Source organism: Gekko japonicus, unplaced genomic scaffold (assembly GCF_001447785.1).
Source record: "Gekko japonicus isolate JY-2015 unplaced genomic scaffold, Gekko_japonicus_V1.1 scaffold3683, whole genome shotgun sequence".
In the NCBI taxonomy this organism is placed as follows: domain Eukaryota; kingdom Metazoa; phylum Chordata; class Lepidosauria; order Squamata; family Gekkonidae; genus Gekko; species Gekko japonicus.
Genome location: NW_015169895.1, coordinates 94,660 through 119,584, shown reverse-complemented (window position 1 = coordinate 119,584; position 24,925 = coordinate 94,660). Strand labels below are relative to the sequence as shown.

Below are 24,925 nucleotides of genomic sequence, written 5' to 3'. Positions count from 1 at the left end.
AGCAGGAATTGACACTTCAGAGTCGGACGGTAGCTTAACAAATTCTGTTGGAATGCGGCTTCCAATAATGGAGTTTTTGGTTCTGAATAATATACTCCCTCCAAATAAGATATATAAAGAATGTTTTGCTTCTATGACCACCTATAACGAAATGTATGGAATTTCCCCCCTCTTATTTTTATTTTGTTCTGATGTTTAAATTTGTAATCCATTAAGTGGGTGCCCTTTAAAGCATAATGGCACTGTTGAGCATGAATTCTTTAGAATATTTGAGTTGGTTAACTATGTAGAAGAACTGTATATTAAGCTGTCTATTTTTTTAAAAAAAATAAAAACTAATTATTTTTTAAAAAAGAGCTCAGAAGCTAAGCAGGGTCAACCTTGGTTAGTACTTGGATGGGAGACCACCAAGGAAGCCCAGGGTTGCTACGCAGAGGCAGGCCATGGCAAACTGCCTCTGTTCGCCTCTTGCCTTGAAAACCCCATGAGGGATCACCATAAATCTGTTGCAATCTGACCGTACTTTATTTATATTCCGTTTTTTCTCCCTACAGTTGGGACTCAGAGCAGCTTAAGATATTGTTCTCCCTCCTCCATTTTCTCACAACAACCACCCTGTGAGGTAGGCCAGTCTGAGAGTTTGTGACAGGCCCAAGGTCATAAGAACATAAGAGAAGCCAGTGCTGGATCAGGCCAATGGCCCATCCAGTCCAACACTCTGTGTCACACAGTGGCCAGAAATACCAGGTGCCATCAGGAGGTCCAGCAGTGGGGCCAGGACATTAGAAGCCCTCCCACTGTTGACGCCCCCAAGCACCAAGAATACAGAGCATCACTTGCCCCAGAGTTCCTCTCTATGCCTTGTGGCTAATTGCCACTGATGGACCTCTGCTCCATATGCTTATCTAATTCCCTCTTGAAGCCTTCCATGCTTGTAGCTGCCACCACCTCCCGTGGCCGTGAATTCCATGCGTTAATCACTTTTTGGGTGAAGAAGTACTTCCTTTTACCCAGGGCTATTTTTGGGCAGGAACGCACAGGAATGGAGTTCAGGCTGGCTTCAGAGTTGGCCACACCCACTAAAGCCAGCACCTCTGTGTGCGTGCCTACAGAGGGAAGGTCTGGAGAGTGACCCCCCGGCGACTCCGAGGTAGACGGGGCAGGGTGGGTCTGGAAGGATTGGGGAGGCATTTAAATGCCTCCTTGTGTCTTCCCCGGCCTGTCCAAGGTCTGGCTTGCCCGGGTTCCCTGCAGTCGTGGGGTGCCCGGGCAAGCCAAGGGAAGGCACGGGGTGTGGCCTAATATGCTGTGAGTTTCTGCTGTCGGGTGTGGCCTGTTATGCTAATGAGTTCCTACTGGGCTTTTTCTACAAAAAAAGCCCTGCTTTTACCCATTCTAACCCGAGTGCTCAGCTGATGGTAGAAGTGGAGATCCGAAACCAGGTCACCCAGGCTCCTAGTCCAGCACTGTGTCCACTATACCCACACTGTCTCTCAGTAAAGGAGAATGTGACTCATCTCCCAAAGGCAATGAGGCTTAGTTTCTTTGCAGAACTTAAGTCCCAGAGAAGAGTCTGAAGCCTCATGCGCAATAACCTTGCTGATGTTAAGCAGGTCTGTGTATGGCCGGTGCCGGGATGGACAACTTCCTGGCGACCCTCAAATTCCAGGCTGGGGAAAAAGGGTTATGAAACCTATAAAACCCAGCCAGGGCTTCTGCGGCCTTGAATGAGGCTTTCCTTAGCGAGAGACATTTCTGTGTCCAGAATCACTCCACAGCATCCTTCATGGTCATCGGTGTCACTCATGGGCTCTGCTGCACCCTCTCATGCGTCTCCTCTCATGCCTTTCCCGTCGCATTTCCCTAGAAATATTTAAAACAGCAGTAATTAAAATGGACTGAGTATGTAAGGAATATTTCAAATAGATTTTAAAATATCCTGTCAGAATGATTCATGGAATTTTGCTTGAGTTTTTTTACATGTGCTAAATTGCAAGAGAGTGAAGTTTTGCTCTGATTCACAAAATGCAACAGCTGTGCGAGATGGAAGATTCTTTCGCTCCCCCCACCCCCCCACCCCCCGGTATTCTGTGTGCCATTTTATATGCCTGGTTCATAGTTCCAGGTGGTCAGCCATGTTGGTCTGAAACAGTAGAACAAATTTAGAGTCCAGTGGCACCTCCCCCCCCGCCGATTAATGTTTTATTGAATTTTTATGAATAGTACATAGTCAAGCAGTAAGAAAATATTGAACAGATACTATCAGTTGTATAAACAAGGAGGTAGTTCTGAAAGAAGTAAGAGGTTATGAAGAAGCATTTCAATGTACAGACATTAATTTGCAAAAGATAATTTGCAAAAGACTAGACTCCCAGCTTTGGCTGGGAGGGCGGGGTAGAAATTTGAAGAATAAATAAATAAATAAAGTTTGGAATGTTTTGTTGACACACCACCGCACCCACCTCAAAAAAGAAAGGGGAAAAGGCTGTTACCTCCATGCCTGAGAGGAGACGAACGGAGAGTCTCAGTTTACTTCCCACAATTAGAAAACATACCTTTACACATTTATCCCCTATTTTGACATATTTATTGCTTTCCTTTCCTCCCTTAATTAAATCCAGAACAGCTGTTGACCTTATAATCTTAGCTTCTTATTTGGTTTTGTCTTCACTTATCTTAAAACATCTTTATCATGTTACATGTTAATTGTTCAGCCGCTGTCCATAAGTTTGAACTCCACCTTCCACTCCAGTGTATTTGAGAACGTGTGCTTTGCACACGAGAGCTCATACCTTGAATAAACATTTGTTGGTCTTAAAGGTGCCACTCGACTCTAAATTTGGGAAAGGCCGTGGTCATTAGGAATGGGTAGTTTGCTGTGTGCAAATATTAGAAGCTGAATGCCTTGTCTCTTCATGGGGTGGCAGCTTAAGAAATTTCCCTTTCAGCTCAGCTGGGTGGAATTCATTTTGTGTGTGTATTTTCTTTCTTCTTCCAGGTGGCTAGATTCATCCCGATCGCTTATGGAACAAAGGATCCAGGAGGAAGATCAGCTGTTGTTACGCTTCAAATACTACACCTTCTTCGATTTGAATGCAAAAGTAAGAAACTCACAGACTTCCTTCCATAGTTTGTCATAATTTTTAGCATGTCAGGTAAAAAGCAAAGTTCAGGGCTTGCCTAAAAGGTAAAGGTTCCCTTGCTCGAAAGCCAGTCGAGTCCGATTCTAGGCTCATCTCCGTTTCAAAGCCGAAGAGCCAGCACTGTCCGAAGACGTTTCCGTGGTCATGTGGCCGGCATGACTAAACACCAAGGCGCACAGAACGCTGTTACCTTCCCACCGAAGTGGTACCTATTTATCTACTTGCAATTTCTTGCTTTTGAACTGCTAGGTTGGCAGGAGCTGGAACTAGAGACGGGAGCTCACTCCGTCATGCTGTACACGGGTCTCGAACTGCTGAACTACTGACATTCCACAGCCTGAAGTTCAGCGTCTTAACCACTTGAGCCACTGCAGCATATTTTATCTAAATCTTGGTAATCCACTGCTCGTAGTTATCCAGGTGTGTTTTGTACTTTCCGTATATTACCATACCGTCCCAATTTTGTTTACATATGTTAAGTAAAATAAAGTAATCCAATTACAAAGGAGGAGCCATCTCACCTTGCCAGGTTTGCCTAAGGCAGAATATACAAACATTCAGATTAAAGAAAGTACAACTATAGTGTTGAATCCAATCAGCTCTCTCAACTCTGTTTCACTCGGTTCTCCCCTGTGCCATATGGCTTTTGTACATGCAGGAACCATGTTCTTCGGTAGAATCATTTTGGGTGCTCAGAGGGGGACCGATCCTTCCTTTTTCTCCTGCAGGAAAGCTGGTTGGATCCAACCAGTGGCCTCCAACGTTGGATCACGAAACACGAGGGGGGAAACGTTGCATTTCCCCTGAAAATTCATTTTGGGTCTCCTTTCTCAGTTTCATAACTTTGTTTCATGATCCTAGGGAAATCCATTTCTTGTTCCTTTGCAGGCAATGGTGTTATAGCTCTTCCAATAGTTTGCTTTCAGTTATAGAGCACTTCTAAGCCCTGACCTGGCTATAGTCTGATCTCATCAGATCTCAGAAGCAAAGCAGGGTTGGCCCTGGATAGTCCTTGGATGGGAGACCACCCAGGAAGCCCAGGGTTGGTACGCAGAGGCAGGCCATGGCAAACCACCTCTGAACATCCCTTGCCTTGAAAACTCTACTGGGGTCAGCTGTGACTTCATAGCACTTCACACACAAACACACACACAGCACTTCTTGCAAGTTCTACCTAATACTAAATGTATGCATCATAGGCCCCGGGGACACGGGCCGGATATCGCAGGGGGGAGGCGTGGCTAATTGCCCCGGCGCAGTTTGATCCGCGATTATGCAATCAGACGCGCCGGCGGCACAGCACGGGTCCTTCCCTCGGTGCCAGCAGGCAAATGAGGGACCGGAGGGGAATGCCGCACGCCGGCGCGATCACACCACGGGCGTCTGGAGGCAGCCCGTGGCAAACGTTTACTAGTACCTTGGAGGTACTATTTTTTAAATGCGCATTGTCGGCGGTAAGCCACGGGTGCGCTCCACTTCCCAGATGTTGGGGTGTGATCGCGCTCGGATAATCCGCCCACCTTCCGTGCCTCTCCCGTGGCAACTTTGCCGTGTGACTGGGGCCATAGTAATATTACTGACAGTGCAATCCTAAGCAGAGCTCTACCCTACTAATCCCATTGACTTCGAATGGACTTTGAAGGCTGAAACTTTTAGTATTGCATTGCTAAAGATATACGGTTAATCTCACACATGTATGCTATAGTATATAACCTTGAACAGAGAGGCAAGAAACTGAACCCAGTCCCTTTCCGAAAGTATCTTTCTGCCATGTATGGACAGTATTCTGTTTCTCCCAAATTTACTTTTATCATTCCTATCAGTCGTTCCTATCAGTCAGTGCCAGACTTTTGACTTCCATTTCAGGCAAAAAAGATTAACCCTGATTGAAATGTTATGGAGCAATTTCAAGTAGGTCAACATGTCAGAGATGTGATTCCCACAACTCTTTTATGGTTGGCCATTAAGGAAGCTGTTTGCAGATTAAATGGGAGAAATGGAAGTCAAAGAACAAAAAAAATGTGGGTTTTCTATGGGTTTTCTACTAAGAAGACTGGGAACTGATAACCTGAAGCAGCAGTCTGAGTGCCGATCTTTATGCAGATACACAGTAAAAACTCTGCCCCTGTAACTCCTGCCCTAACGTGTCCCCAGGTTTCCAAATCAGATTGTTAAAATTCTTCATTGCATTGCACTTGGAATCAATCTTAGGAAGGGAGTCATAGTTTCTCCTACCAATATATTCTTTAATCTTTGGCAACAGTGCTTGAAGTTCAGCTTCACTGTCCGTGATTGCTATAATTATGCCTTATGTGAGCTGCATTGTTGTAAGTCACAATCAGACTAGAAGAAGGAGGAGAGATTGGATTTATACCCCGCCCTTCACTACCCGAAGGAGTCTCAGAGCAGCTTCCCCTCCCCACAACAGACACCCTGTGAGGTAGGCGGGGCTGAGAGAGCTCTCTCGAGTACTGCTCATGAGAGAACAGCTCCGAAAGAACTTCTAACTGACCCAAAGTCACCCCAGCTGCTGCATGCTCCTAACCACTGCACCAAACTGGCTCCATATGATATGGGATATTTTTCATTATATCTCCTTTTGTCTCCCCTCCCCTGCACAGTTACTGAGGGGTCCTTAGAGCAGTGATGCTGGGGGTGAGGGGGACTTAAACCTTTCTCACAGCATTATTTCCTTAATTTAATCTCCCCACAGGCACACACACATACACACACTCAACAGCTGCTATTATTATGGGTGCCTGTATTTTTCCATTGCAAAGGTTAATACAGCTATGGGAAGCAAGCAGTTTAAATCAGTAAACTGGTACAGGGTGAGGGATTGAAGCCTTCTCTTCTCATAATTTAATCCGCCACACATATACACATCAGTGTTCCCTCTAAACTGAGTTAGTGTGCTCTAGCTCAGTGTTTTTTAGCCTCCAGCTCACACATTTTTGTCTTAGCTCAGGAAGGGAGGGCTCCAGAGCCAACTAATTTATGCAGTAGCCAAATCGCTCGCTCACAACTTTAATGCCAGTAGCTCACAGAGTAGAGTTTTTGCTCACAAGTCTCCACAGCTTAGAGGGAGCATTGATACACACGTACAGCTCCTATTAATCCTGGGACAGAAAAAAAGAAAGGTATAAAATGTATACCTGCCTTTTTCCATTGCAAAGGTTAATACAGGTATGGGAAGAGAGCAGTTTACGTCAGTGACCTGGCATGGGCACACCACTGTGTGCACAGGAGCTAGTCGTATCTCCACTCATGCATGAACTGAGTGTTACCCATAACCCTCTGGGGTTATGAGAGCATAATAGGGACACTCAGCTCATCATGTGCTTGGAGCCACGGGCTACTAGCTGCCCAGACCTGTGGCACAGCTGTGGCTCAGAAGCCATGCATGGCTTTCATGGAGTTCAGGGATGTGAGTAGAAACACAGAAGTTATGATTTTCGTATATGTTTGGGGGTAAAATAGGATATGATTGGCAGAGCGTACAGCCCTAGACACACTTTTACTAGGGAGCAAGCCTCATGGACCTCAGGCGGGACTTACTTCTGAGTGAACATGTGGAGGCTTGCATTGTCGCTGCAGCTATTTCGGAATACAGCAGCAGCCCAATTATTGTCAGGGGGTAGCTGATAGAAACGCATCATGCCCATTTCAAAATGGCTCAGAAACAAGCAAGTTCAATTGAAGGGGCTGGTTATGAAACTTAAAGCCCTTCATGGCCAGTTTGGTGTAGTGGTTAAGTGCGCAGACTCTAACCTGGGAGAACCAGGTTTGATCCCCCACTCGTCCACTTGCACCTGCTGGATGACCTTGGGCAAGCCATAGTTCTGGCACAGCTGTTCTTGAAAAAAGAGCAGTTTCTGTCAGAGCTCTCTCAGCCCCACCTACCTCACAGGGTGTCTGTTGTGGGGAAGGGAAAGGAGTTTGTAAACCACTCTGAGACTCCTTTGGGTAGTGAAGGGTGGGGTATAAATCCAATCTCCTCCTCCTCCTCTTCCTCTTCTTCTTCCTCTTCCTCTTCTTCTTCCTCTTCTTCCTCTTCTTCCTCTTCTTCCTCTTCTTCCTCTTCTGCCTCTTCTTCCTCTTCCTCTTCCTCTTCTTCTTCTTCTTCCTCCCCCCCTGTGTGCACCAGTCCTGGTAGCCCACCTGGAATCTAGTAAAACCACCTGGTATCCTTTCAATAGCAGCTCCTGCTTTGTGGAACAGGCTCCCTGAGGAGGTGAGGATGGGTTATCCCTAGAAGCTTTTCAGAGGCACTGTAAGGCTGTTTTATTTTCTAGGGCGTTTAATTGTGTTTGAGCTGCAAGCATCTCCTTGTGGGAGGGGTTAGGGTTTTGTTTTATTAAGGATTACGGCAGTACAGAATCACAAGATGCCTGAGCCACGAGGGGAGAAAAGCTGGGTATAATTTTTGTAATATATGTGGCATTAGTGCTATGTCACAAACAACTCCTGTGATCTTGGCTGGTGCGTGCAACAAAGACCTTAATCTGTAACTGACAGTGAATAATCAGTTGAAATCACCCATTACCTTCAGAGCAGGCATATAGGCCTGCCAACTTCCTGGTGATATGGAAAAGTATATGACACTGTGTGTAATAGGTGTATGCTTAAGATAGACCTATTTTGTGCTTTTCGTTTTCATTTTTCTATACTGTTATATAAATATTGGTGTCAAGTATTACCAAACATAGGTTTCACCCAAACAATACATCAAAAGTGCAGGTTTAGGCTGTGTTCGAACATTCAAACAGCACCTTGTCAGTTTCATAATCACTAGTCCCAGGGGACTCTAGTAATTTACCTGTATCGAATGCAATCTTTTTCAAGGACCGTGATGTACGTACAGGACATATGAGGCGCAATAAATTCTCTTTGTATAAAACTCTTAAAATAGCAGCATATTTTCTAGGGACCCATCGGAACCTTTGTGGTAAACATACTAACCTATCTAGGAGAACATATCTCTCAAGTTCTGTTTCCCAACCCGGAGCTGGCAACCTTGCCTTATTGCATAGAATCAGACTTCCATTCCCATGCGATGCTACTGTCTCCTTCCCAGCTCAGGATCCAAACATAGGTTTCACCCAAACAATACACAAACAATACACACACCAAACAATACACACACGGAATTCACTGCCACAGGAGGTGGTGGCGGCTACAAGCATGGACGGCTTCAAAAGGGAATTAGATAAGCATCTGGAGCAGAGATCCATCCGTGGCTCACAAGGTATAGATAGGGACTCTGTGGCAAGTGATGCTCTGTCATCTTGGTGCTTGGGGGGGCCAACAGTGGGAGGGCTCCTAATGTCCTGGCCCCACTGGTGGACCTCCTGATGGCAATTGGTATTTCTGGCCACTGTGTGATACAGAGTGTTGGACTGGATGGGCCTTTCGCCTGATCCAACATTGGTATCTCGTATGTTCTTATGTAAAAGTACAGGTTTAGGCTGTGTTCAAACATTCAAACAGCACCTGGTCAGTTTCACAATCACTAGTCCCAGGGGGCTCTGGTAATTTACCTGCATCGAATGCAATCTTTTTCAAGGACCGTGATGTACGTACAGGACATATGAGGTGCAATAAATTCTCTTTGTGAGTATAAAACTCTTAAAATAGCAGCATGTTTTCTAGGGACCCATCGGAACCCTTGTGGTAAACATACTAACCTATCTAGGAGAACATATCTCTCAAGTTCTGTTTCCCAACCCGGAGCTGGCAACCATGCCTTATTGCATAGAATCACACTTCTATTCCCATGTGATGCTACTGTCTCCTTCCCAGCTCAGGAGGCAGAAAGCAGGACCCCGGGGGCATGTTTACTAAGACACAGTTAGCTCAATGGTGCTCACACCCTAATGCAAATGCACAGGATTGCCTAAGAGATAGAAATATTTGACGGGCGTGACAGAAGGGAGGGGTGGGTGAGGAGTGGGCGTCTTTACACAAAACACTGGAGTGCAAAGCCGTAACTTGGTGGCCTGCTTGTTTGAAATGTTGACCTCCACCGGCTTAGGACTCGTCATCTCTAAGGGCTGCACTTTTTTTGCCAGTACGACGCGATTCGGATCAACCAGCTGTACGAACAGGCCCGATGGGCTATTCTGCTGGAAGAAATTGACTGCACGGAGGAAGAGACCTTCATCTTCGCTGCATTGCAGGTATGGACTTGAGCATTAAGTTGCCAAACCAGTTGTTCTGTCAGGGCAGGCGCCAGCCAAGACAGGAGCATGATGAAGGAAGCCTGTATTGACGGTTCCGTGTAAGCCCTGCACACACACACACACGCACACACACACTGCTTTCAATAGCGATTTGCTGGTTTGCTATTGCAAACTCAGTTTATACCCATGTAAATTATTAACAGATGCCTCAGTCCTGTATGGCATTTGGAGGTTAAACTTTTGTAAAGCTGCTGTAACCATGCTGAAACTGAACTGCACAATATTCCTGGAGCAGGGAGAGTTGTGCACTCTTCCGTTTCCGAGCCTTCTGCAGTTAAGAACATAAGAGACGCCAAGATTCACTTCCTTTGGAGGAGAGACTCCTGGAGACTTACAGGGACAACTTTGCAGTGTCCGTCTTATTTTCAAGCTGTGCAAATGGATGCAAGGAGGCACCTTTCCAGATGGCAGCAGATCTCTGACCCCTGCATGTGATCCTTAGACAGCCACGTGTGCATCCCTCACCCCTACTGAACCCCCCCAGTTTTCCAATGACTGCAGCTAGCAGCTCTCTGGTTCCGGTCTATCTGCCCTTGTCTGACTCCGGCCCCGAGGTGAATTGCCCATTCAGGAAATATTCCACAGCTGTCAAAGGAACATTCTTTGCTAGTCAAAATCATAGCGGTAGATACAGCAGCAGTATTCGGATCAACAAGTACAGTACACTCTTAGGGCTCTGACAGAAGAGACAAAGACCACCTTTCTTGTCCCATCCATAAAATGCAAACTGCGTGCTTTTGCAGCCTCAGTTTGCCTCTGGACCTGCAGGAAAGGGTGAAGGGGTTTAACCCTTCAGCCTAAACTCAGTTTTGCAATGGAGGGGTTCCCCTGCAATGCAAAACTGAGCTCTCTGCTTTGCTTTACAATTTAAAGGGAAAAGAAACCCATTTTTCTCTGCTTGATTGTTGCCCAAAACATCCAGCTGAATATCCTCCCTTTCCCAAAATTGATCACCAACGCGCAATGTGTAGGGTTCCCAGGTCCCAACGGGGGTTCCCCTGCTTTTCAGGGCTGGCCGGCGGTGGAAGCTCCACTCCAGAACAGGGTGAAAAGGACTGGGTTCGACGCATGGAGGCAGAATTTTTGCTCACAGGACTCCATAGCTTAGAGGGAGCATTGGTCCCGACCTTCAAGTTGGGAAACTCGGCATTAGAAAACATACCTAAAACAGCAGCAGTAGCATACTGCCTTCTGCCTTGAAACAACTCAGTGTTACAAAAGAGAGACCTGCTTTTCAAAGTCTGCATTGTGGATGGGTGCTGCGGAGCTCCCTGATAGGGTTCAGGAGGACGGTGGTTGTGGTATGTGCAGGCAGCAGGCCAGGGTCTCTGGAATGTTGGCAAGCGGATCACCTAGGTGATCTAGTTTCAAAACAAAACAGGAGTGGTACATTCATAAGAAAGCAGCCTCGATTTTGCTTCCTGTGCATGAAGTTAGGATTTCGCATGGCACCTGTTTTGCCAAAGCAATGGGATATGGCCCTAAACTTCATACCTGCCCCCCCCCCCCAATGTTGACAGTGCAATGACGTCACTTCCGGGTGACGTCATCGCACCCCGCGTGCTTTGTGCACACGGCAGAAGATCCCAGGAAGGACCTCGGAGCCCCTCGCCAGGTGCCAGGTAGGACCTGGCAACCGTAGCATGGTGTGAGAAGCGTGACTGCCTTGCTGCTATCAAGCTGATCCAGCAACTTTGGGGGGAAAGCTCCTTAGTCAAGTTAGGCACTGGCAATCTTTATCTCCTTTGAGTGTACGATTTCCAAACCTTTTGTACTTGACACAATCAACGTTTCCTCTAAGCTGTGGAGTCCTGTGATCAAAAATTCTGCTTTGTGAGCTATTGGCATTAAAGTTGTGAGCGAGCAATTTAGCTACTGCATAAATTAGTTTGCTCTGGAGCCATCCTTCCTGAGCAAAGACAAAAATCTGTGAGCCGGAGGCTAAAAAAACTGTGAGCTAGCTCCCACTAACTCAGCTTAGAGAGAACACTGGACACAGTCCCTTGTACAAAGCTGACAAAAATGCAGGTAGGCGTGTTGGTCCACTAGAACAGTGATTCCCAACCTTTTCTGTATGGTGACCCACAAGTCCAGATTTACTTGGTATGGTGACCCATGCAAGGCCCGAGGGATTTTTTGGTACCCCAGGAAAACTATGACCCTGGTACCCAACCCGTCTAATTCAGCATTCCATTTTCTACAGTGGCTCACCAGATGTTTTGAAGAACCAATCAACATGGCACAAAGGGTGCAGCTGCCTCCTGTATGAACCCCACGCAGGTGGCATTCCAATATACACGGCCATTCATATGGAGGTTACATTCCAGCCTTTGACCACCCCCTCCTTCTCTATTACTCCTTCTAATCCCCAAGGTTTCCACTCACTTTTTAACAACCATCAGGACACATTTTACCTGATCAATACGTACGTGCAGTGAAGAAAAAATACCAACTAATGTATGACATGGAAGATACTGTTTCCAAGTTCAGATCTTGGTTTCCAAAATACAAAAGAGAACAATGGAAAGTGTAGGGGTGGCGATTGGGGGGCTGATTCGCAACCCACTCTCAGAGGCTTCATGACCCACTTTTGGGGTCCCGACCAGCATTCCCTCTAAGCTGAGTTAGTGTGAGCTAGCTCACAGTTTTTTAGCCTCTGGCTCATACATTCTTGTCTTTGCTCAGGAAGGATGGTTCCAGAGCAAACTAATTTATGCAGCAGCCAAATCCCTCGCTCACAACTTTAATGCCAGTGTCTCACAAAGCAGAATTTTTGCTCAGAGGACTCCATAGCTTAGAGAGAACATTGGTCCCGACCTTCAAGTTGGGAAACTTGGCATTAGAAAACATACCTAAAACAGCAGTAGCATACTGCCTTCTGCCTTGAAACAACTCAGTGTTACAAAAGAGAGACCTGCTTTTCAAAGTCTGCATTGTGGATTGGTGCTGCGGAGCTCCCTGATAGGGTTCAGGAGGACGGTGGTTGTGGTATGTGCAGGCAGCAGGCCAGGGTCTCTGGAATGTTGGCAAGCAGATCACCTAGGTCCTAGGTGATCTAGTTTCAAAACAAAACAGGAGTGGTACATTCATAAGAAAGCAGCCTCAATTTTGCTTCCTGTGCATGAGGTTAGGATTTTGCATGCCAAAACAATGGGATATGGCCCTAAACTTCATACCTGTTCTTTCTGTGGCTCTCACAGCAAGATTGCTTAGGATAGATAGGACACTGCAGCACCTTTTTAGTAAAGGACTAAGTAAAGTGTCTCATTGTTGGCGTTGTAATTTATGGATATGTCTCTTAAACATATGTTAGGGGCCTGTCCAGTTATTTGGCCTTTTGGAGAGGGAGTAATTACTGGTCTCAGATTTGATCTTTGAGGATGCTTATGTACTTTTAAACGATTTGCCCATCTTCTGGAGGCTGTCTGATGGTCAACAAAAATGGACCCTCCATGCCCTTAAAGGCAAAGGTAAAGGTTCCCTTGCTCGAAAGCCAGTCGAATCCGACTCTAGGGTTGCGGTGCTCATCTCCGTTTCCAAGCCGAAGAGCCAGCGCTGTCCGAAGATGTTTCCGTGGTCATGTGGCCGGCATGACTAAACACCAAGGCGCACGGAATGCTGTTCCATGCCCTTACCATTGGCTAAAAGATTTATATTACTGCACTGGAAAGATAAACGACCGTCTTCCATAATCCGACGGATCTGAATACCTTACAACCTTATTGACATTTCAGCATACAGACAGCGATTGCCTATGGACACATCTTAGGTATCTGAAAACGATTTATAGATACCTGTAGACAGGCTTGTTTCAGAGGGTAGCCCTGCTGGTCTGCAGGAGAACTGCTAGATGCTCATCCAATAGTGCCTTCGAGACAGACCAACAAGATTTTGGGGGGATAAGCTTTTGCGAGTCCACGCTCCCTTCCTCAGGTATCTCATGAAAGGAGCTCTGACTCTAGAAACTTATCCCCCAAAAAACTTGTTGGTCTCTAAGGTGCTACTGAACTCAAATCTAGCTATGCTTGGGGATTGCAATTAAAAATAAAATTTAAACAGAAATCATTGAATGTGTATAAAGGTAAAAGTTTCCCTTACTCGAAAGCCAGTCGAGTCCAACTCTAGGGTTGCAGTGCTCATCTCCGTTTCCAAGCCGAAGAGTCAGCGCTGTCCGAAGACGTTTCCATGGTCATGTGGCCAGCATGACTAAACACCAAGGCGCACGGAACGCTGTTACCTTCCCACCGAAGTGGTACCTATTTATCTACTTGCAATTTCTTGCTTCCGAACTGCTAGGTTGGCAGGAGCTGGAACTAGAGACGGGAGCTCACTCCGTCATGCGGCACCCAAGTCTCGAACTGCTGAACTACTGACCTTCCACAGGCTGCAGTTCAGCGTCTTAACCACTTGAGACACCGCAGCTCCTGGAATGTGTATAGCAATACCTTTCTGCAGAAGGCAGTACTTTATTTTCTGCTGTGAAGTGCTTTGTAATATTAAGACTGTTTCCATCTTCACGTCTCCAGCAATACACAAACCTAGCTCAAAAGGCAGTGCTAATTTCAGCCTCTCTCTTTGCCCTTCCTCCCTGTCCTTCAGGCAGGGTTTTGACCACCACCACCCCAGTCCTCTGGTTAAAGTTTGTTAGGAACCTATCCATTTTTGTATCTGTGTACAGCTTAAAAAAACAACAAAATACTACTGTGGTCAAGGGGGCAAGTGACTCTGTGATCGTTGCAAGGGCTAGCTAATTAGGATGCTACTCTGGGGAGAGAGAAAAAGAGAAACTGGTGGCTCTTGAGCTTGATTTTCTGAGGAATGTTAAACATCTGCCCCCCAAAAATGGATATTTTATGGATTCAAGTGTAGGCTCTCCACTCAAGCTTTGTATCTTTAGCTGCACACCTGTTCTATGATGTTCTTTCCAGTTATTTTGGTTGGGCATAGGCTCACTGCCTCTTGGCAAGTCAGGAACACCTTAACTGCTGTGTTTGTGTATCCCCGAGAGCTAGGTCATTCCTTGCCCTTGCTTTCCTGAAAATTGTAAAGCAAATGATAAGAACGAAAGTAGTAGAACACTGAAAGAAAAACTGAAATGGGGGAGAAGGGAGAGATTGGGGGAATGGGTAAACTAGGGTGATAATGGGGTGGCCATCCCCCCAATGGGGGCAGGGGTTCCCCTGATTTCGGGGGGGGCCAATACGCCCACCGGCCAGCTGGCCAGTGGGGGAAACCCCACCCCCTCCAGGAAAAGATAGGGACCTGGCAACCCTAGAAGATAGGTTGCCCCTCCCCTCCCCAAACCCCACCCTTTTCAGGCTCCACCCCCAAAATCTCCGGGTATTGTCCAACCCGGAGCTGGCAACCCTAGTTATTGGTAACTTGCAACAAATTCCTCCTACACGTGAAGGGCATAAACTCCATCATTTTTATCTCCATTTGTAGTATCACATCTGCAAGCTGTCGTTATCAGGGTCGCAGGATTTCACACCTGAAGCCGAAACCGATGAAGTGGAGGCTGCTCTTGTGAATCTGGAAGTAGCTCTAGAAGGTGGAAAATCGGACAGTATTTTGGTATGTCACACGTTTGCATCTGTGGGTCAAAACCAAGACAAGGGTTGGCATGGAAGAGAGAATTTTTTGCTTTTTTCCAGTGCTCTCAAACAATATCTGACAGGGAAAACACACCCTGAGAGTTTCATAATCACATCTCACCTCCCTTCTAGGCACAGGTATCTTGTTGAAATAATAGGTTTGGATCCAGCCAAGTGTTTCTGTGTATGGCATGATTTCCACCCACACACATGAATTTCTCGCCCTCCCCTCTGCTGTTGCAGCCTAAAACGTCATACTTCCACAGCAGCAGGAAAGGGGGAAAAGTTGTGCTCTACGGCCAGAAATCTTTCCATCCATAGATATGCTCCCGTCACTCCAAGCAAATAATTTATTTTTTATGTCTGCCCTGCCTTTCTCCACAGTGGGGACCCAAATCCGCTTCCATCATTCTCCTCGCCTCTGTTTTTGTCCTGACAACAGCCCTGTGGAGTAGGTTCAGCTGAGAGTGTGTGACTGGCCGAAGGTCACCAGTGGCAGAGTAGGGATTCGAACCTGGAGTCTCTCAGATCCTAGGCCACATTCTAACCACTACACCACACTGCCTCTTGTCCTAACACTGTGTTGATTGTGCCCTTTACTCAACTGTGATTTCTAGAAAGACAAAATTTGCATATATTCCTGCTACTCCAGATAGGTAGGTAAATAGGTATGTAGGTATCTTTTTGATATTTCACCACTCCCAGTTTTAAGCAGCCCACTGTCTGGGAACCCGAGTTAATTTCCACAGCCTGTTGTTGAACTGGGATTAAAGTAATGTTATGGGGCAGGCAGCAAAAGACAGGAAGCGTACTGTGGACTGATGAAAATGATGTATGTGATTTATATCTGATAATTACATTGTGCTAAAATATTCCTTGGCTCTTCCTAGGAGGACATCACAGACATACCAAGACTTGCAGACAACCTCAAGTTATTTAGGTAAGTAAAAACAAAATTAAGCGATGGGCGAAGAAGTATAGTAAAGATGTCTGTAGCTATTTAGTACTCAGAATACAGCTGATCTTCTTGGTGATTTGTGTGTAAAAATAACCATCAAATTCCCTTTGAAGCCAAACTAGTTTCTAAGGGGAAGGTCACAACCCATTACTAATCCCAAACACTTAGCAGAGTTCAAAGCTTTCAGGTTCTTTTATCTTTACATGCTATAGAATTGGTGATGAATGGATGAAACAGCTAGCAACTTACCACTGTAAATAAAGCCACTGTATAAGGGAGGCTTATCTGAACCATTAGAAAGCTCTGATTATCAACACACGCAATGGGTAATAATATAAATAAATAAATCTTTCAATTTATTAATTGCTCAATCCTGCAGAGCTTGCTGACTCTGATTTACAGTTACTCCATTACACACGGTACTAACAATGATTCAAGGGGTAAGGGAGGACAACATATAATCTTTAAATCATTCACAGCCAACGGGGAGTTTTTGTTCAGCTGTAAGGTCAGACATGTTTCAACGGCATTTTTCCCTCAGCATAGCTTGATGTCTTCAGCTTTCTCTGGACTGCTTCAAGTTGCAGCGCAGCACTGCCACCGCCTGGCCGGACGGCCCATTACAGGCTTCCTTGATGCCAAAGAGTTCTTTCTAGGCTTTTCGGTCTTACGCGCTGGACATTCCATTCGTCGGCTAACACCTCCCCCACTGGGGGGGTTTAGTGTGCCCACCCTCTCTAAGGAGTGGTACCCACTCCTTACTGATTGGTGATAGTCAACACACTGTCTGCCACCTACCTATAATTTGTACTCCTTTAATAATTACATATACAATTATGTATACAGAGATTGCAGGTAGCCATGTTGGTATGTTAGAAAAACAAACAGCTTTATTTGCTTGATTAATAGCCTGTTTTTCTGGCTGGCAGTGTAAGACAATGCACTCAAATAGCATGAGACATCAAAAAAACAATGCGATAGGACTAAGATCACAAAAATTAAAAGCACTGCACAAAAAAGTATCAGAAATTATTATCTCATAAACTGTGCAAAAATAAATTAGAAAACAATGCCATAAAAGCAAGATAATACATACAAGAAACACTGGAGCAGAGCACAGTCCTGTTCCCTTTACAAAACAGCCCTCAATTCCATACTACACCCTTCAAAGGAATGCTACTGTAAACAGCAATACTAGCTCAGCACACTCTTATTAGGTTCAGTTACAACTGAGGTCCCCGATGTGGGCACGTAGGTACCCATGGTGCCTCCCAACAGAGAGCCAGTTTGGTGTAGTGGTTAGGAGCACAGACTCTAATCTGGGAGAACTGGGTTTGATTCCCCATTCCTCCACGTGCAGCTGCTGGTGTGACTTTGGGTCAGTCACAAGTTCCTTCAGAGCTGTTCTCTCAAGGGCAGTTCCCAAAAAAGCTCTTTCAGCCCCACCTACCTCACAGGTGCCTGTTGTGGGGGCAGGAAGGGAAAGGAGATTGTAAGCCGCTCTGAGACTCCTTTGGGTAGTGAAGGGTGGGAAGGAGATTGTAAGCCGCTCTGAGACTCCTGTGGGTAGTGAAGGGTGGGGTATAAATCCAATCTCCTCCTCCTCCCCCTCCTCCTGGTGCCCACCGAAAATTTTTAGAAAGTGGATAGGTCCAGGTGGGGCATTTGCTGAGTAAAGCTGCCGATTGCCACTGGAGTTTTGATTGGTTGTGCAGATTTTTAAAAAATGTTGCTTTGGTAGCAACTACCACCTTAGCCCAAGGATCTTCACCGTGGGACTGAAATAGACTACACTATTAACCTTGATAGAAGTGATGTAGGCAGCAACCTGTGAAAAGCCATGTCAAGATACACCAGGCATGGGCTGAGGACAATGCTCTCGACATCACAGTGCTGTAACAGCAGCATCACAAATGCATCGTGCACACGCCCACTTTGCCAGCGTCCCACTGTTCTTGTTTGATGCCCAGGGGCCTAACTGGGAGCAGGGGAAACTGAGATCTGGACATGCATCAAGGAGACTTCAGGTCAATCACAAGAACTGCCTCTGTGGCCCAGCAGATAAGCCTGCTTTTAATCAGCCCTGTGGAGCCTATCATTGGCCCAAGAAAGATATCTGTATGAAGACAGAGGGTAGTGCTAGGGGAGAGGGTTTCACCACAATACCCATTGGTATGTGGTATCCCTCAAGGGGCAGTCCTCTCCCCAGTGTTGTTTAACATCTTTATGCGCCCCCGGGTGCGGAGTTTTGGGCTTGGGTGTCACCAGTATGCTGATGATGTCCAGCTCTGTCTGTTGATGAGTGGCCAGCCAGAGGCCATCCCAGAAAATCTGGCACTGGGTTTGGAGGCTGTGGTTGGTTGGCGAAAGCAGAGCAGGCTGAAATTAAATCCATCAAAGATGGAGGTCCTTAATATGCGAGAGAAACCTCTGAAAGATTGGCAAAAATGCATAAGTACATTTATTTGGAATAGCACAAAGCCAAAAATTGGATTCAAAGTAACACAAGATGGGGGAAAAGAGGAGGTCTAGCGGTACCCAATATTAAGCTTATATTATCAAGCAGCTGGCCTGGATTAAAAATCCAAATGACAGATTAAAAATCCAAATGACAGATCAATGAGATTGGAAACTGCGGACTTGACTGAAGGGTTGCATAATCATCTTTGGGTAAAGAAAAAACCCCGAACCCAATACAAAAATCATTTAATTAGAGATAGCTTGCTCAAAATCTGGGACTTTTTAAGAATGAGAATTAGTCCACCGACCTCACCAGTAATGTCACCAATAGATGCATTTTATGATAAATATGTGAAGAAAATTTATAACTTTATAACTTACCATGATAAACCCACAAGGAGAAATTAAACTGTTGCAAACAGTTAAGGAAGAAGGAAAGAAAATGCTATGGCTGGTATATCTCCAACTAACTTCCAGACTTAAAGAAGCCGCTCACGCTTATACAGGTCAAATAAGAGACTTAACTGACTTTGAAAAGATAACCACCAATGGAAAGACCATTTATTAGGACAAATCTACAAGCTTTTACTTCAATATGATACAGAAACAGAACAAGTTAAAATGTGTATGCTGAAATGGATTCAGATATTTGGAGAACAGATAATGTTTCAACAATGGGAAAATTTATGGATGAAAGATATAAAATCCACCACGAGTCAAGCATTAAGAGAAAATTGGTATAAGATGTCTTACCAATGGTACATTACCCGAAAGATATTGTAAATATGGACAAGAAGTATATAAGGATGTGCTGAAACTGCAAAGACGGTACTTTTTACCACACGTGGTAAACTTGCAAAAAGAACAAAAAAAATGAGAAAGACATACATACTGAGATTTCAGAAAATTTTAAAAATTGACTTTGCTGTGAAACTAGAAACTATATTGTTGGGAATTTTGCCAGACAATACCGAAAGAACATTACATGAACTGTTTAGATATATGCTAACTGCAGCCAGAATAGTAGTGGCAATTAAATGGAAAGCAGGGGAATTTCCTAATAGTGAAAACTGGACAGATAAAATGGCAGAATATGCTGTAACTGCAGCCAGAGTAGTAGTGGCAATTAAATGGAAAGCAGAGGAATTTCCTAATAGTGAAAATTGGACAGATAAAATGGCAGAATATGCTGTAATGACCAAACAAATTATGTAAACAAAAGACCAATCAAAGAATTTGAAAGGAAATGGGAAACTTATTACGCCTATTACAGATAAAGATGAAAACTAAGTAATACAGATTACTTTTATTGGTTCTGAGCCATATGAAGTCATTGAAATACTGTTTTTCTTTAGATTTTGATATAGTTTCAGTTTAGAGATATATCTATTAGCTAATTGGTTAATATAAGCAATACGATTAGTATAATTATAAGTATTTTATGATATAATACCTTACATATAATCAGTTTAAAATGTAGGTTTACTTTTTTGAAATATCTTTAAAATGCATAGCTTGCTTTTTTTTACTATAGTCTGATTATAGCAATTATAGTATATAAGATGTTAATGTTTTAAAATTATTCAAGAATTTATATATTGTTATGATAATTCCAAATATTCAATATCTGATCGTTAATGTTAAATACTTTCCTGATTTTAAGCCAATGAGTTCATATAGTTTATTAAATATTTATCGATCCAATGTCAAGTTTTCATCAAGATTGAGAGAGAAAATAATCTTGAATATTATGAATATGTATTTAAAACGTTATATATTTATCATAGTCTGGATAGTCCTTGTAATACTTGTTCTAATTTTTTTTCTAAACTTTTGCCCCCTTTCCCTTTTTTCATTCTGTATCACTGTGATGGATGGATGGATGGATGGATGGATGGATGGATGTCCTGTGGCTAAATCAGGGGGATGCCAGGATGGGTTGCCAACTCCCAACTCTTGACAGTGTGCCATTAACATCAGGACCAACCGTCAAGAGTTTGGGGGTGATCCTGGATGCCTCCCTTTCAATGGAGATCCAGGTCACAAAGATGGTTAAGTTGACGTTTTACCATCTTTGCCAGGTTAAACAGTTGGCTCCATACCTGACGCTCTCTGGCCTAGCCACGGTGATTCATGGAATGGTCACCTCCAGATTGGATTACTGTAACCCTTGAGGTTGACCCAGAAAATGCAACTGGTCCAGAACTCAGCTGTGAAGGTTCCGACAGGAGCGTCCTTTAGAGCACATATCCAGCCAGTGCTCTACCAGATGCACTGGCTCCAGATTGAAGACTGGGTCAAGTTCAGGATTTTGGTGTTGACCTTTAAAGCCCTAAACTGTCAGGGACCAGCATATCTTCGGGACCACCTTTCCTGGTATTTCCCCCGAAGAGTGTTACACTCGAGTGATCAAAATTTGCTGGTGGTCCGCAGCCCAAAGAGCATCCAGCTGTCCTCAACCAGAGTCAGGGCCTTTTTTGGCCCTGGCTCCAACCTGGTGGAACACTCTTCCAGGAGAGATCAGCGCCCTGCATAGGGCTTGCAAAACAGAGTTGTCCTGCCGGGTTTATGGTTGAGGGCAACAACGCGTTCCTTTCTGATATGATAGGTATCATATAGGATTGGCCTCCCCCTTCTTCTCTCTCCCCCCTCACTACCCCCCTTTCCTTCTTACCATATGGTTATATATGGCTCCTCTGTATGAGTTTACACCATCTTTTAGCCATATAGTAGTTGTATTTTATTGATTTTATTGTATTTATTGTAATTATTTAACTGTTAGTATTATTTACTGTAATTTATTGTAATGTTTTAGATTGTATGATTCCTAAATTGTTGTTACCTGCTCTGAGCCGGTTTCAGGGAGTGCGGGTTATAAATCGAATGAAATAAATAAAACAAAGAAGGTATAAGATAACTCATCTGCTTTGAGACTATTTGGGGACTTTGTTTGCTTCTCTCAGGAAGGCAAGTAAAACTAACCTTCACAGATCTGCTCAAATCAAGAAGCGAAGGGCACTCAAGGAAACGTCTCTGACAGGCAGGAGAATTGTATTTATTTTATTTTTATCTGCCTTGTTTATAGTCCGCCTTTCTCACGGGGACTCCAGGCGTATTACGCAGAGTGAGCCAGCACAGTCAACACAGTGGGACATTCCATAACCCGTGCCTTAGGACTTCAGAAATTACATAAATAGGGATCTTCTGTACAATAAGCTGAACCCAGCTGTGTTGACCACAGTCCTCAATCATTTATCCAAGGAAGTTTGTGAAACCATTTTGTACCAGTGCAACCCCAGGGCTATTTTTGGGCAGGAACGCACAAGAACGGGGTTCCGGCTGGCTCCCAAGTTGGCCATGCCCAGCAGGAACTCATTAGCATAATAGGCCACACCCAACAGAAGGAACCCATTAGGATTGGCTACAGTAGGGGTGTGTGGCCTAACATGCAAAGGAGTCCCTGCTACAAAAAAAGCCCTGGGTTTTGACAGCAAACAAGGTAAACAGAATAAGAAGCAAAAGGTGGGTGTGGCTGGATGACCACACTTCTGGTAACATGGGGGTGTGGCCTAATGTGCTAATGAGCTGTGCTGTCGTGGGTGTGGCCTAATATGCTAATGAGTTCCTGCTGTTTGATATGGCCTATTATGCTAATGAGCTCCTGCTGGGCTTTTTCTACCAAAAAAAGCCCTGTACAACCCTATTACCTGCTCAGGAAAGCCCCTCTTGAATTGGTCACTTTTGCATAGTTTGCAGAAGGCTGGGAGAGAGAGAGCTTTCCTGCCCTCCTGGGGCAGGCCATTGTTCCGCAAGGCAGGAGCCGCAAGGGGGAAAAAACATGTGTACCGGCAGTTGCGGATTGTGCCCATTTGCAGGTTTGCCGTGCTGACTTGAGCAAAGTTTAACTAATTAGAGCTCATACAGTTATCATTTACTTGCAGATCCAAAAAGCTAACACTGAAAGCCTTCAAGGAATATTGGTTTGTCTTCAAGGACACGTCAGTATCTTACTTCAAAAATAAACAAGCTGAACACGGGGAGCCAATTGAGAAACTGAACCTAAGAGGTAAGGGGGTGACTTTTCATTTTTCATGTATAAAGTCAGGCTCCGTTTTGTTGCCTGACAGATGGGGATCCCTAGCATGGTGCACTTTGTGGACTTCTGCTTTTGGCATAAACATGACCACCAGGCATGGTTCGCCTGTGCCACTATGTGAATAAACCCAGGGGACCTTTGGACTCGCAAGCTCCCACTCTCTCTCGTCATCTCTCCTTGCATGTAGCAAGATAATTAGCTGTTTCTGGATTTGCAGCAAATCAACAGTTGGCTTGTGCTTTCCTTGCAAACCAAATAATATAGTTGATGATGGCTGGCAGAAAAAGCGCAAACCATAGTTTGCCAACTCAGATGTAAAGGAAAACTGTTGTTTGCTGCAAAATCAAACATGGCTAATCAGATCAAAATATGTGAGACGTGGGAGGGTGCAAGCCTGTAGAGCCCCTCCCCAAGCTTATTTAAACCACTGTTTGTTGATACATCTGAACCATGCTGATGCAGTTCTACTATTGCACAATGTTTCGATTGAGTCTGTTGTTTTGTATGTCCTTGTTAATGTTTGAAGGAGTAAGTAAAGAATGGTGATATTACAACTATGCTTTGGAACCTATACCAGCATGTTTTTCTTGCACGAGCATGTCACTGTGGCATGAGGCAGTTTCTCATGGTGGAAGTATTGACACAAAATTCCCCTCCATCAATGCAAGAGCATCTTGCATGTTTGGAAAGCACCAACTCCTGGAGAAATGTGCCAGAAGAAAACATTGGCACAAGTGGATTGGCAGTGTAGGGTCCAAGCCAATGCAGTATGCTTATAATAAGAATAATTCGCTATGGCCAAGTTTCTATAGTCAGGCAAGAGAATGGATGATGGGACTGGTAATCCATGTGGTCGTGAGATTCTAGAGGATTCCCTGTGTTCTACAGTCTAATGGCCTGTGCTGTATAGCAGTTAGAGTGTTTGACTAGGATTCAGGAGACCTGGGTTAAAGTCTCCACTTGCCATGGAAGCTGGCTGGATGACCTTGGCCAGTCAACCTACTTCAAGTGTTGGTTGTGAGGATAACATGGAGGAAAGGAGAATGATGTAAACCGCTTTCCCCATTGGAAAAAGGGCATATATTATTGTTGTTGTTGTTGTTGTTAATAATAATAATAATAACAATAACAACAGTGATAGCAACACTTTGGGCAACAAAGCGCTTCAGCATAGCATTGGATTTCATACACTGCTATATTTACTTTATAGAGGGACTTTGACAAATTAATTATTTCAGAATTATAGGTATGGGATGGAATTTCTTTCCTGCCCTTCTATTGATACTATGGTTTGCACTTAAAAAAATTGTCCTGTTCTCCTTCTAGATGCTGGTCTTTTCTTTCTTATCCTCTTCTGTTTTAAAGTTCTGTTTGATTATCTATTAAGCTTTCTGAGACTTCAGGTTCTCTCTTGTCGCTCGTGCTTGAAAAGTTTTTGCGTCTGTTTATTTTTGGCCAGGAATGTAGGTAAAGTACAACCTCACCTATGACTTCTCGTGTGTCTGTCATGCAGGGTGTGAAACTGTGCCAGATGTAAGTGTATCAGGGAAAAAATATGGAATTAAGTTGCTCATCCCTGTTGCTGATGGAATGAATGAAGTACACTTGAGATGTGACAACGTGAGTAGCAAAATAGCCACCCTATCCTATAGGAGGGCTTAATGTCTGGGGATCTGTTGTAATCAGGGTACTAGGGGGGCTCTCTGTAGGCTACCACCTCTCTGGTACGGGTCTCCTCACTTTGGGCGAGGCTGGGCTTGGCAGTCCCCAGGTGGGGGCAGGGGATCCCTTGCTTATGTGGGCTCTGTTGGCCAGCAGGGGAACCCCACCCCTAAAAAGATGTCCCCATGTGATGTTGCCAGTGCCACTTCTGGAAGTGACGTCATCACATCAGGGGCGACGCTCTACTTTTTGGGCAAAACTCTATGGCTTGTAGCTGTTTTTACCATAGAGTTTTGCCAAAAAAGTGGAGTGTCATCCTGACATCCCCAACATGACGACGTCACTTCGGGAAGAGACGTCATTATGCCGGCAGCATCCCCGCCCACCCCCAGAATGCCCCCCAAATAGGGTTGCCAAGTGCGTTTTTCTTGGCGGCGGGGGGCTCCTGGACAGCACCGCCCCCAGCGTGCCCGGCGTCAGCACGTCACATCCGGCTGACGTGCACGCCGGGGTGGGGTTTCCCCCGGGGTCCGATTCCGCGGCGGCGGAAATCGGGCCTCCAAAGCGGGGGGAAATCCGCCCCCCAGGGGGACTTGGCAGCCCTACCCCCAAATCCCCCCCGCTGGCAGGAGGAAGGCACCTGGCAACCCTCGGTGAGGCCTTTTATCCCTTCTTCCCAGGCACCACCCCCTACTCCTCAGTGGTGCAATTTTTTTCCTCCAAATCCCCGGTTAACCAATCACAGGGTCTGAAGGGGTCCTGGGAAATGC

The 24,925-nt window shown here is 45.1% G+C and overlaps 1 protein-coding gene across 1 annotated transcript in view; it reads left to right on the top strand.

Moving 5' to 3' along the window:
* The window catches only part of FERMT1 (fermitin family member 1), a gene marked incomplete at its 5' end in the record, with an annotated part of 44,866 nt that overhangs the window by 4,157 nt on the left and 15,784 nt on the right, over nucleotides 1-24,925 (top strand). The window contains 6 exons of the mRNA XM_015417486.1: nucleotides 2,999-3,101; nucleotides 9,215-9,322; nucleotides 14,831-14,959; nucleotides 15,870-15,919; nucleotides 22,339-22,463; nucleotides 24,007-24,113. Coding sequence (XP_015272972.1) covers nucleotides 2,999-3,101; nucleotides 9,215-9,322; nucleotides 14,831-14,959; nucleotides 15,870-15,919; nucleotides 22,339-22,463; nucleotides 24,007-24,113 — 622 coding nt within the window. The remainder of the gene's footprint in view (nucleotides 1-2,998; nucleotides 3,102-9,214; nucleotides 9,323-14,830; nucleotides 14,960-15,869; nucleotides 15,920-22,338; nucleotides 22,464-24,006; nucleotides 24,114-24,925) is intronic.